General features: G+C 50.9%; 1 protein-coding gene across 1 annotated transcript in view; it reads left to right on the top strand.

Annotated features, from left to right (window-relative positions):
• Window positions 1-12,474, top strand: part of PIK3R3 (phosphoinositide-3-kinase regulatory subunit 3) — a 353,509-nt gene that overhangs the window by 179,176 nt on the left and 161,859 nt on the right. The window contains exons 5-6 of the mRNA XM_032805016.2: window positions 1,123-1,324; window positions 4,394-4,479. Coding sequence (XP_032660907.1) covers window positions 1,123-1,324; window positions 4,394-4,479 — 288 coding nt within the window. The remainder of the gene's footprint in view (window positions 1-1,122; window positions 1,325-4,393; window positions 4,480-12,474) is intronic.

Raw genomic sequence — 12,474 nt, 5'->3', positions numbered from 1 at the left:
TTTGGAAGAGAAGAGCAGCACGTTTAGACCTCTAGGGGTTACTCCCAGGATCAGCTGCTTGTGGAACCAGTGAGACTTGGTCCTCCGGTGGCCAGAAGGGCTGGGAGCAGGCAGCGGCCAATCAGGGCCCAGCAGGCCAGATAAAAAGAACTGGTTGCTTCTTTCATAGGCCAGTTCTGGGTGAAGCTGTGATAGGAAAGGATGGGTCTCCCTGTCTTAACACAAGACACCTGCCCTGGTCAGGAGCTTCATACAGACTGTAGTTTGGTTGGCTCAACAAAGGACTATTGGTTTTATGTTCCAATCTTGAGCACCCAGGTGGTGATTTTGAGTTGTGTCCATGTGGCACAGCTGGCTCAGGTGAGCTCATGAAGTAACCTTACAGGCCTGGGGGTAAACCAGGGAATGGCCACTGGGGATGCCTGCAGCAGTGGTTCCCAGGGTGGCACACAAAGGGTGCGCCACAAAGAATTAGCAACATGCAAAGTAGTCTTAGTTCTGAGGGGCTGGGACGTGAAGCAGCAGCAGGGAAGTTGCAGGGGCATGGGGAGAGGGTAGAGGCGGAGGGTGTGTGTTACAGCTGCTGCGAAGGGGGTTGGGCTGCGCTGAAAGCCTTGCCTAGGGACTCTTGGTAGATAAAACCCTGGCTGTTTCCCAAGGGGGCACATCACCAGTGCCATGTGGGTGTTTGGCCAGGAAGCTGTAGAATGCAGTTGCTCTGCCAGGGTGAAATTCACTGCTGGGCAAAGGGGCCATCACAACATCTAGGGACCACTCGAGCCCTGAGGGCTGGTGCTGACAGGGGGGCGACCCTCACCTGCAAAACAGGGCCTCATTAGGTTGCGTTCACACAGTCTACGTGGGGCAGCACAGCCCTTGGGTGCACAATGCTGTTCACGCCTCTATAGTCTGAACCGTAGGGCAAGTAGACAAGGCCTGAATTTGCTAAACCCCTGATCTGTAGCGAGGAGAGAAATGAGGCTGGCCAATGGGAGGAGAAGGGAAATAAATCTCACCTGAGTGGCCTGGGTAACAAACTTTTCCCCAGCCACCCGGGCTTGGTGCTGGGATGCTCGTCCCTGGGCTAAAAGCTTCCTTCCCTTTTGCTCTCCTCTCCCACAGAAACCCAGAGCCTGGAAGAGTGCGGCCAGCGGGTGAAGATGGTCCTGGAGTCGCCCACCCTCCCCCAGCAGCACAGCCTCCTCCTGCAGCACCTCACTAGCCATTTCTGCAAACTGGGTCAGAACAGCAGCAAAAACCACCTCACCCCCAAGGCCCTGGGGGAGCTCTTCGGCGACGTGCTCTTCCGCCCACTGGCGTCAAGGTGAGCTGGCTTTGAGATGCGCCTGGCTTTTGTTTGGACCTTGAAGAAAGTTTAAAAAGTGTCCGCTCATGGGGAAAAAAACGCAGCCCACCCGTTCTGCCGTTTGCCACTGAGGAGGCTGTTATTTCCTTAAAATGAAATAGACCTGTGGTGTCGGAGCCTGGTAGTGCCGTCCAGGAGCGCAGCGGCCTGTTGGAGGGAAAAGACATGCTCTTTAGGAAGGAGTTTTGCTGTGTGTCATCTTCAGAAATAAACAAGAGTGAGGGGGGGAACTACCCTTCGGAACAGTCCCTCTGCTGCCTCTTGTTCCCCTGGGACAATACAGAAAGCAGAGTTTGTTTAAGGGTAGGAGCAGCAATGGGACTGCTAGGATGCCTGGGTTCTATTCCTGCTTCTGTCGCTGGCTCACTGTGAAACCTGGGGCACTTGACCTCACTTTGCCTGTCTGTAAAATGGGTGTAATCCTAACACTGCCCTGGCTCCTGGGTGAATGAGGCTGAACTGCCTGCTGTTTTTTGAGTGCTTTGAGATCTTTCACTCAAATGAGCAGCGGAAAAGCAAAACAGCCCATCACAAGCCTCTCTGACATCACAGCCCTTTGCAGAGCCACCAGCTGTGAGTCATGGCTCTGGGTTTGTGGCCCCAATTCTGTGACACACTTAAGTGCAAGCCAAAGTCGCATGGACTGTAATGGGGTTTAATCAGCATGTGCTTCAGTGCTCTTCCTGAACAGAGATGCTTTTCTGAATCCGGACCATAGTAATTTTGTTTAGAGAGCATATTCCTCCCCCAGCCTCTTCTCGTGCCTATAATTTAAGCCTGACCCAGATTCAAGCCCAGCCTGGGAGGGTTGAGTTGTTTTCTGCCCCAACTCTGCCAAATCTGAGCCAGCACAGCTCCCTGCCACCTGTGCTGCCAGCCAGACGCTGCTCCTTGCTGCTGTGTGTGTGTTGTGGAGCGAGAGGCGCTGTAACTCCTCGGCACACCCATTCCACAGCATGCGTGCGCAGCACAGCGCGGTGGCGACGGCCAGTGGGAGCAGGCCACGCAGCTGCTGAGCCAACCCCACAGGCAGGAGAAGGTCATTAGACCCGACCCAGCCCCGAGAGAGTTGTGCTGTTTTCCCACCCAAACCCAACCCAGGTTGCTGGGATCTCTTGGGGTGTTCTACAACGTACTCAGATAGAAGCTGACAAGCCACAGACGCTGTTTAGATCCCGCTCGTAATGGCAGACGCTGTGTGTAGTAGATCGACATGACCTACCAGCACAAATGTACAGGCACTGACCATGTCTCCATCCTTTCCCCGAAGCATTAGTGCTTCATAATAACAATATTTTTAAAAATTCCCCCCGTGTGTAGCAATTAATTGCCACCACAAGCTTTCAGCTGGGTTAAAACCCAACACTTTCATTGCCAAATGCACAGGCCTCAACTACCTCAGGTAAGGGAGCAATTCCCTTAGCCTGTAGCAGTAGCAGGCTTTTATCCTCTCTGTAGGCCAGCCGCTAGCTAATGTATGTATCATCATACACACACAGCCAGCAAGTTACACAAGAACATAGTGCTTATTAACCGGATTGCAAAGGGCTTTTCATCTTATTAATCTCAAAGCAGGGATCATTATCCCCATTTTACAGATGGGACACTGAGGCACAGTGGCAGAGCTGGTAATAGAGCCCAGGTTTTCCGCATCCCCTTCCTGTGCCCCACCCACGGGCCACACTCTCTGGCTCTGGGAGGAAATAGTGAAAGGCTTGTCTCATACAAAATGAATGAGAAGCTTTTCTGCTGTGAGTGTTGATATTTGAAATCTTGCCTGCTCTGCCCTGTACCCAGCCCAGCACTCAGTTACAGTGGGATTGGTTAACAGACACGGGTGTCCCAGGTGAAAAGGAATCGAGTCGTTGATTTGTAACCTGGCGCCTTGCTCTGTGTGAGTGACATAATGGACTTGCAGCCATTGCTCCAGCACTTCTTCGGGGTTCTCTAAGGGCTTGTCTGTACTAGAGTTTCCTGCCTCGAGCAAATGGACAATCCACTCTCCATAGCCGACATGTTTGCAAAGCTTGTTACACACCTTTGGTCGTTTTGTGGGCTACGGCCTCCAAGTTTTTACCAGCCATAAGGTCAAGCGACAGGGAGGAGAAGGTGGAGAGGAGTGAGTGGGAGGCGGGGCCTCGGGGGAAGAGCCTATACAGGAGGCGGGGCCTCGGAGGAAGAAGCGGCACAGGGGCGGGGCCTCAGGGGAAGAGGCGGTGTGGGAGGCGGAGCCTCGGGAAGATGTGGCACAGGGGCTCAGGAAGAAAGGGCATTGTGAGGGCAGAGCCTCGGGGGAAGAGGTGGCATGGGGCAGGGACTCGAGGGGAAGAAGCGGTGCAGGAGACAGAGCCTCGGGGGAAGAGCCGGTGCGGGAGGCGGGGCCTCAGAGGAAGAAGTGGCATGGGGGCAGGGCCTCAGGGGAAGACGTGGCATAGGGGCTCAGGAAGAAGGGGCAGTGCGAGGCCAGGGCCTCGGGGAAAATGGGCAATGCAAAGACAGGGGCTTGGGGAGAAGCAGGAGCAGGACCTCGGGGGCGGGGAAGAGGGCAGGGGAGGCACAGTTCGGGCTCCAGTGGCCCCCTCACTTGTAGGGAGCTTCCAACACCCCTGAATATAGCCGGTTTGGGAGCTGTAATTTCAAATCCCATGGGATTGCGGCAGGAATAGAAGAAAGTGAAAGGACAAATAGAAGGTTCCGCTGACCCCTGTGTGTCCAGAACCAGGGAAGCAGCGTGAGGCGATGGTAACACAAGCATTGCGGCTACTAACGTGCAGCACTTCTGGATTTATTCACAGTCCTCCAGGAACAAGGTGTTGAGAAGTTTGGTGACTTCAGATTAACTCCTTAAAGGCACCTCCTCAGGAAGAAAGCTCACAGCCCATTCCCTTGTCCGGGGAACATTTGTATTTCCAGGCGGTGTCACTCTCCTGTGTCTTGCCTGTCCCACAGGCCATATCCATAACCAATAGTCTTGGACTGTCCCTTCTCAGAGCTCTCTTCTCACCTTCTACCCCTTTCTCTTCACAGCACGGAGGTGAACTCAGAACACCACGCGAAGATTATCGAGGGTCTCATTGTGGCCGGAGGCGTGGTCGAGATGCAAGCTGCACCCGGTAGGAAACTATCCGGAAAGGGGGGGCGAGGTGGGGAATAGCAGGGCTTTGATTGCAGCAGGAACGTGGCGACTGCTGATGCTTGTGGAATCCATCAGAGAATGAAAGTAAAGGAGTCCCAGCCTGTACCGACTTCTCGGCACATTGATTCTCCTCTGTGCTTCTCTAGCTGCTGAGAGGGAGAAGCAGGATTCTCTGGGCCCTGTGCAGATTAATTCAGGTCATTATCAGTTGCATACGTGGATGGAGATGGCTGTTTCATGCTCAGAGGTGACCTTCCTAGAACTTACTAAGGTGCATCAAAGGCAGATGAGGCCACGACTCAACCAACTTCACCTTAAGGGAGTGTTGACGATATTAGCAAGGGAGGGGCTTAGTATCCAGAGAGGTCCTCACCAGGCATCAGCTATTCCCTGCCTGCCTTGGTGATCAAGGTGCCCCTCCGGCAATTTGGAAGGCGGTCACCCTGCCCGGGGCAGAGACAGGAGATCCAAGGCTTCCTCTCCTCTCTGTCTTTGTGCATGGTAGGTCGGTCATTAGCATCTAACTGGCAGCACGGCTGGGCCTGGCGGTGGCAGCTGGGGATTTTTTAATTGCTCTTCAGGGAATGACAAAGCTGATGTTCCTGGGATGTTGTTGGGGAGGGTTGACTTTGGAAGGGGCCTAGCACATGAGAAAAGGGGAAGTTGTTTGCATGCTCTGCTGTAATGTCCAGCAGTCTGGCTCACAGGAGGGTTATTTTCTGTGCTCTTGGTCTTGATGCTTCTGCTCTTGCTTGCACGTTTCATCTGATGTGCAGAGATCAGTGAGGTCACAATAAGGCAGGGGCCACAGGCTCTGGCCATGGGGGAAGTACAACTGGACTGAGGTGGTTTCTACAGGGGATCTCTCCAGACATGATCCAAAAGGCCTCCTGCCTTTACTGTTGAGCCATTTAGAGGAGAGCTTTTCTGTCACATGCATCCAACACACCGGGTTTAGCTCTGAAGATGGAGCTGAGATTACAAAGCCCACTGGCTCTGGGCTAGAGGAATATAGTCGCTTTTTCTAACCTTCATCCTCTTCTCGTTAGAATAATGGATTTCAAAGGGGCAGTTGGTGTCCACGGCTTGTCTGTAAAGAGACTGTAATGTCTGTCCCTTTAGAAAGCTAGTTGTGAGTTTCCTACACTCCTTAATATTGCCTGTGTTTCTAAATCGCATGGCAAGGTTCATTCTGGGGCGTTCAGGTACAGCCCGCTAGAAATTCTGTGGCAGCATCGCTTAATTTTTTTTTAATGGAGGAATCAATGAAATGTATGGAATTAAAGTAGACATGCTCACAATGGAGTTTATTTTTCTATTCAATTCTGCTGAATTTAGTCTCCATCAGATTTTCAGTGCCCAACCTACTGACGACGTTTGTATTGACGTGACAGTGCATAATTGAGCAGGTTGTGCCTTTTTGGTGGGCTGGAAAGACACTGCCCAATCTGACTCCTCTTGTCAGTTTTGCTTAATATATGGCTCATTCTTAAATCACCAGAAACATCTTCGGAGATTGTGATGAGTTTGTATGTTACAGATTTTAATAAAGTAGATGGGCACTTCTATCTTGGGCTAGATTCATTAGAGAATCAAAACCATCCTCATGAAAATTGTGTGCAGTTGAAGAGTATGATATATGGAGAAAACAGTTACAATCTGGCTTCCCCACAACTTGAGCTCTCACTCTGTTTCATTTGTTTACCAGTCCCCACACCTTGTTTGGGCTCTGTCCACCACACAGAGCCATCTAGAGGCTGAATAATATACTGCAGGTAAACGTAATATTGGGACTGCTGCTGAAGATTAGAGCTGCACTCAATTTGCTGCACTCAATTTGGAGGACTCACAAGTGCAAGCAAAACACTTTGCCAGTTAGCTCCAAGTGTAGACCAAGGATGGAGTGAAAACATGGTTGTGAATAGAACTGGTTGGTTGATAGTCAAGAGACTGGTGAATAGATACTCATGAATCACCTGGGAGAGTTTGGTTGGTTGTGTGTGTGTGAGTTGTGTTGTTACATTTTCACTGGAATTTAGATCACCACTTGCTTATTCAAATATTCCCAGATTGCAGAACTTCTCCCTATTTTAACACAAGATTATTCATCTATAATTTTTATCTACTGTAAAAATGTGGTGTTTGTGATCCATCATTCATTATCTTCTTGGTTTTGGGTTGTTGTTTTAACTTTGACAACCAATCAGGGAGCAGAATCTGTGCCTTGTGATTTCAGTGACCAATCACACCCCAAGAATAATGGCCAGGCTCAATGAACAACTCACAGGCTGTTGTTTAGATTTGTAGGCCTTAAGGCCAGCAGGGGCCGTCATGATCATATAGCACAGGCACCGACTCCAGGGCTGGAGCACCCACGGGGAAAAACTGGTTGGTGCTGTGCACCCACCGGCAGCTCCCTGCCCCAGCTCGCCTCCGCTCCGCCGCCTCCTCTGAGCGCGCCACTTTTCCCCCTCGCTCTCAGAGCTTCCCAGATCTTTCTCCTCCTCTGTCACTTCCAACTATAGGTCCCCAACTAATAGTAAAATTCTTGTTGTTCGTCCCTAAGTGCATGACTTGCACTTTGCACTATTAAATTTCATCCCATTTCTGTTACTCCAGTTTTCAAGGTCCCCCAGATCTTCTTGTCCTCCTCCCTATTGGTAATGACAATTGGCCAGGCTTGTATCCATGCTGGTCTCAGAACGCTCCAGCTTTCTTGCAACACAGCGCACTTGCTGGGCTGGCCGTTGAAGCTATCATTCATATATCAGCTTGCACCTATCCCATGCATGCTGCTGGAAGCATGCCCCTCTGCTACCGTGCATGCAAGCACCTCCACCTGCTCCAGCAATCCCGTGGCTTCATCTGGGATTTCTGTTGCAGGCTCAGCAGCTCTACGGAGCACCATGTGAGCCAACGCACAGCCTAGCACCCCAGTGGCTCATTGCTCTGTCTGTGTCTTTAGGAACATCTGGGGAAAGAGGCTATTGCTTAGCCAGGGCTATTGCAAACCATCTTCTACACTGATGAATCTGATGAGAAGTCTCCATCTCCACAGAGGGGCTGCAGATTTCAGTGGCTACCATTTTGACTATACCTGGAAAAGTCCCTCTCTAAGCCAGCTGGATTCCTGATGAGATGATGGCTCGGGAATCTCATCCCTGTAGCTCGGGGAAGTCCCCATTAGTCCTCTGTTTTGGAAAACCAGTTACCGAGATGCTGGACAGGCAGGGACCTGGGTGTCCTTCCTCCCTGCTTTTCTCAGCTGTTGCTCAGGAAAGCGCAGCCCTCAGTGGTGGTGCTGTCCTGGTGTTCATCTGCGTTAGCCCCTCCGACGTCGCAGAGGTCTCAGCGCCTGTGGCTCGGAGTGCTTAATTGAATTACTCGCACTGACGATTGATAGCCCCGTGGAGAAAACCCAATTGCAGCCGTTAATCAAAATGCTGTGACAAGGGTAACTAATGGCAGTGCCCGGATGAAGACCTGAAAATTCATTCCAAATTGGATCAAGAACTCCATCCGCCGGGCAGAGGCGTGCTAACCCAGGAGCATGTTTGCGCACACACACATGTGCACACCCTCTCTCTCCTGCTGTCTGGGATGTTATCCACAACTGCACGACTACTCATGCTTACTGCCTATCCCCCACTGGGCGAGGTGTGGGAAATATCGCCCTGGTGTGAAACGTGGTGGCAGGGGAGAGGTACAGCTGGCTGGAGATAGCCCGTCGCAGTGCACACATTTCAGATGCTGACTTTGTGGCTGCCCTTGGAGCCCAGCTCTTGTCACAGCCAGCTGCTTGCTCCCAGCTGCAGGGGTTCCCCTTGTAGCTCCTACTTTCAGTGGGGAGGGTCCTGTGTGTGATCTCTGTTGATGCCTCCAGGCACTTCCGTTATGTGGCTGGTTTGGTGACCCAAAGCTGCAAGGGTAGCAGCTTTCCCGGAGCAGTCGCAGTCTGACATGCCTCAGATTGCACTGCACTTCCGTTGACGCCATCGCCTGGCCGTTCTGCACGCCCTGGATGCCAGAAGTCCCCAAAACCGCAGCGTTCTTGGAGTGCTGAAAGGCTCGGGTGATGATGGTCTAGTGGGTAAGGCCCTAGCTAGGACTAGGGAGACCTACAGTCAATTCTCAGCTCCACTATAGGCTTCCTGTGTGACTTTGGGCAAGTCATTTGGCCTCTCTGTGCCTCAGTTTCCCCATCTGTACAATGAGGACAATAGCACTGCCCTACCTCACAGGGGTGTAGCGCTACATTAAGGATTTTGAGATGCTTAGATATTGGGGTGATGGGGGCCGGATAAGTACCAGAGCTGGAAGCAAATGCTGGCAGATATTTCAGGTATCACATGGGAAAGGCATGTTCCAAGCTCATCGGGATTTTAGTGAGCAAAGGATTAACTAACACCTCCAACGGCTGCTGGCAAGAATCCTAGAACCATGGGAGTTAGTGCTAAGAGAGACGTCTTTTGTCCTATGTTGTCCTGTCCGGCTTTCCCCTCCTGCCAGTGCAGCTCACTGCCCGCATTATAGCAGGCTAGGCGCGATGACCGCAGTGCTGGAAAGGCTCTGCCACTGGGAACCCAGTCTGCGGTCTGTTCTGCTAAGCTATATTGGATCCTAAATTTTCCATTGCCCATTTTAATCCCGTTTCTGCCAGTGACACTTACTTGCATCACCCTCTGCATTCCTCTCCCTCTCTGGAAAACTTCTAGATACTGCTTATCTCCCCTCCTAGTAATGGGGTGCCAAGCAACATTGAATAATACCTCAGAAATCAGCCCCCCCCCTTATTACTCCTCCTTGAATTGTCTCCAGTCAACTCGTCGACATCAGTATGCGTCTCTTCCATTCACTTCACCACATGTTAGGAAATAACAGCTTGATCTCCTCACTACGTCTGGTCTAGGGTGAACTCAGTAACACACCAGAACAATTAACTCCTCCTTCCTAGCTCTGATCCTTCAGTTTGATTATCTCATAGGGGGGCAAATGGTCCGAATGGTTAAGGCAAAGACCAAGGAGTCAGGGCTCCTGGGTGCTGTTCCCACCTCTGGAAGGGCAGGGCCGGCGTTAGGCCAATTCCCCGAATCAGGCCCTGTGCCCTAAGGAAGAGTGCTTAACTTTTTAATTTTTACTCACCCGGTGGTGGTCTGTGTCTTCGGCGGCACTTCGGTGGTGGGTCCTTCACTCACTCCGGCTCTTCAGCGGCATTTTGGCAGTGGGTCCTTCAGTGCCGCAGAAGACCCAGAGTGAGTGAAGGACCTGCCACCAAAGTGCTGCCGAAGACCCAGATCGCCGCCAGGTATTCGAATCGGGCTCAGCAGTTCCTAAAGCCGGCCCTGTGGGAGGCCACGTGGTTTAATGGGAGAGGACTAGGAGTTAGGACTCCTGGGTTCTGTTCCCAGCTCTGGGAGTGCGCGTGTTCTAATGGGAGAGGACTAGGAGAACTCCTGGGTTCTAGGCCCACATCTTCCACTGACTCCCTACACAGCGTTGGACCTTTCACCTCTCTGTTTATATCTAGAAAGCAGGATGTTTTTACCCGCATTAGGGGCTTGCGGGCGTTAATGAAATGTTTGGAAAGCACTCGGAGCGCTGTGGCCATAAGGGGCTATATAAAGTGCTGAGCATTATTATTTACATCCTGGATTCTAAGAGTCCGTAGCCACCATGTACCTCTCCTCTCCCCTCTTCGCCCCATGTGCACTTTTCTTTTCTTTTCCTTTCTTTTTTTTCCTGGAGTTGTAGCTTATAATTAGACATGCAAAATGGCTATAAATATCCTGCAATAACATGGCAGATGGGATGCAAATAGCACATGAACAGGAGTCACTAGTTGACACCGAGGAAACCATAAAGTGTGACTTCATTCTGACTCAAGCATAAATATACCTCCAGTGAGTTTCTGTGGTTTGGGGGATTGGAGAGGAGAGGTGCAGGTCGCTGGCCGAGCAGGGAGCAGGAGCTTTTGCTGAGGGATTTTATCCAAGAAGGGGGACTTTTTGAGCCAGATTTCCCTGTTGCGAGTGTGAGCGTCTGCTGGGATTTGAGCCGCGCTTCTACAGGCAAATGGCACTAAGAAGAGAAGTGACATAGTGGGAGGAACTGACGCGCACTGTGACTCCAGAAGGCAGATGCTGCTGCTTATATAGTGACTGGTGAGGGAGGCATTTCCAGGGGTCTAATGATCCTCCGGGTTAAGGCCTCTGAGTTTCCGCTGAAGTTGTTGGAAAGACTCATTGATGTCAGTGGAGCTTGGATCTGGCCCTCTCTGCAATGTTCTGAATTAATGGCTGTCTTCACTGCAGAAAAACCCCAAAAGGTGCGTTTGTGCATCGACCGAGCTATCTCCACATAACGCCCTTCTAGACCCAGAGCAGAGTTGTTTTTGTCACAGCTGGTCAGAAGATAGGTTTTCTTTCCAGCAGAAAATTCCCATGAAAACGTGTGTGGAGAAGGATTGTTTTCACCTACATTTTCCAGGTGAAATGGTTTCTCGGCAAAAATGTGATAACGGAAAGATATGGATTTGGAAATGCTTCCACCATGCTTTGTGGGCGGTATAGTTTGCGCACTTCATGCTCCTGTCCTCCTTCGGGGGCTGGGCTTCCTGGCCAGGCTACATCTACCATATTTTAGGTTTGGGCTGAAACATTCTGGTTTGGGGGCATTCGGTTGTTCATTGACAAATGGACTCGTTTCACCGCAAGCAGACCCTTTGCCCAGAAAATCATAAGTTCAGTCAACACTCAGCTTTGACGGAAAAGTTTTGACCAGTTTTGGTTTTTACCTTGAGGTAGCTAGTCAAAATCAGTCTCAGGTGGGGTCTATAGGGTTGAGCCTACATTGAGGTAAAGTCAAGGAAAGACTTCCCTGGGCCCAGTCAGCGATGTCATATCTTTCCCATCGGTCATTGTTGCTACATGTGTATAATTGGGGAAGGCACAAAGGCAAAAACCCCTTTCGATATGATGAAGAGTTAAGAGCAACCCCCCTCCCCTTGCATTGGGTAGGCAGCTTGACTCCCAAAGCTAATAGTCCATAAAACCATACGATGCCCTGCTATGACCACACAAATACATACTCGCTAATGAACACCACAATTATGGAAGCCCTGCCCCAAAAGATATAGACCCCTGCCACCCCAGTTAAACTTGTCTCGCTTCTTCAAGCACTTGGAGAACCTACAACAAAGGCTGCTACATCAGCAAAAAGTATCTGTTGTTATTTAAGGCCGGGGGAATCTGCAGGACTCCAACAGTGATGGCACATTTCTAATGAACACACTTGTAAATTCTAGCACGTAGACATGACATAACATAAGAATGGCCGTACTGAGTCAGACCAGAGGCCCATCCAGCCCAGTATCCTGTCTACCAACAGTGGCCAATGCCAGGTGCCTCAGAGGGAATGAACAGAACAGATAATCATCAAGTGATCCATCCCCTGTCGCCCATTCCAAGCTTCTGGCAAACAGAGGCTGGGGACACCATCCCTCTGCCCATCCTGGCTAATAGTCATTGATGGCCCTATCCTCCATGAATGTATCTAATTCTTTTTTTAACCCTGTTATAGTCTTGGCCTTCACAACATCCTCTGGCAAGGAGTTCCACAGGTTGACTGTGCGTTGTGTGAAGAAATACTTCCTAAGGTTTGTTTCTATTTGTGCGTGGATCTGAGACTCCACAGACCGGCACCCCCGGGTTCATTAAACGTGACCTCAAGTAAATGTTTGCATGCAGGATGAGAGTTTTGTGTCCTGCCCCAACTAGAATCCACAATGATGTTAGTTAACACATGTTAATGACCATGACTAAAACATCACGTGTAGACATACCCTAAGGAGAAAGGGAAGGGAAGAGTGTCACGGAGTCCCCGGGCGATGCTCTGGAACTGCTCCCCACAAAGCCAGGCAGGACTTTGGGGAGCCTCCTCTCCCTCGGAGCAGACTTGTTCAGGGCAAGAAGCT

Source organism: Chelonoidis abingdonii, chromosome 7 (assembly GCF_003597395.2).
Source record: "Chelonoidis abingdonii isolate Lonesome George chromosome 7, CheloAbing_2.0, whole genome shotgun sequence".
Lineage (NCBI taxonomy): Eukaryota > Metazoa > Chordata > Testudines > Testudinidae > Chelonoidis > Chelonoidis abingdonii.
The sequence above is the reverse complement of the archived record's forward strand: the minus strand, read 5'-3'. Positions and strand labels throughout refer to the sequence as shown.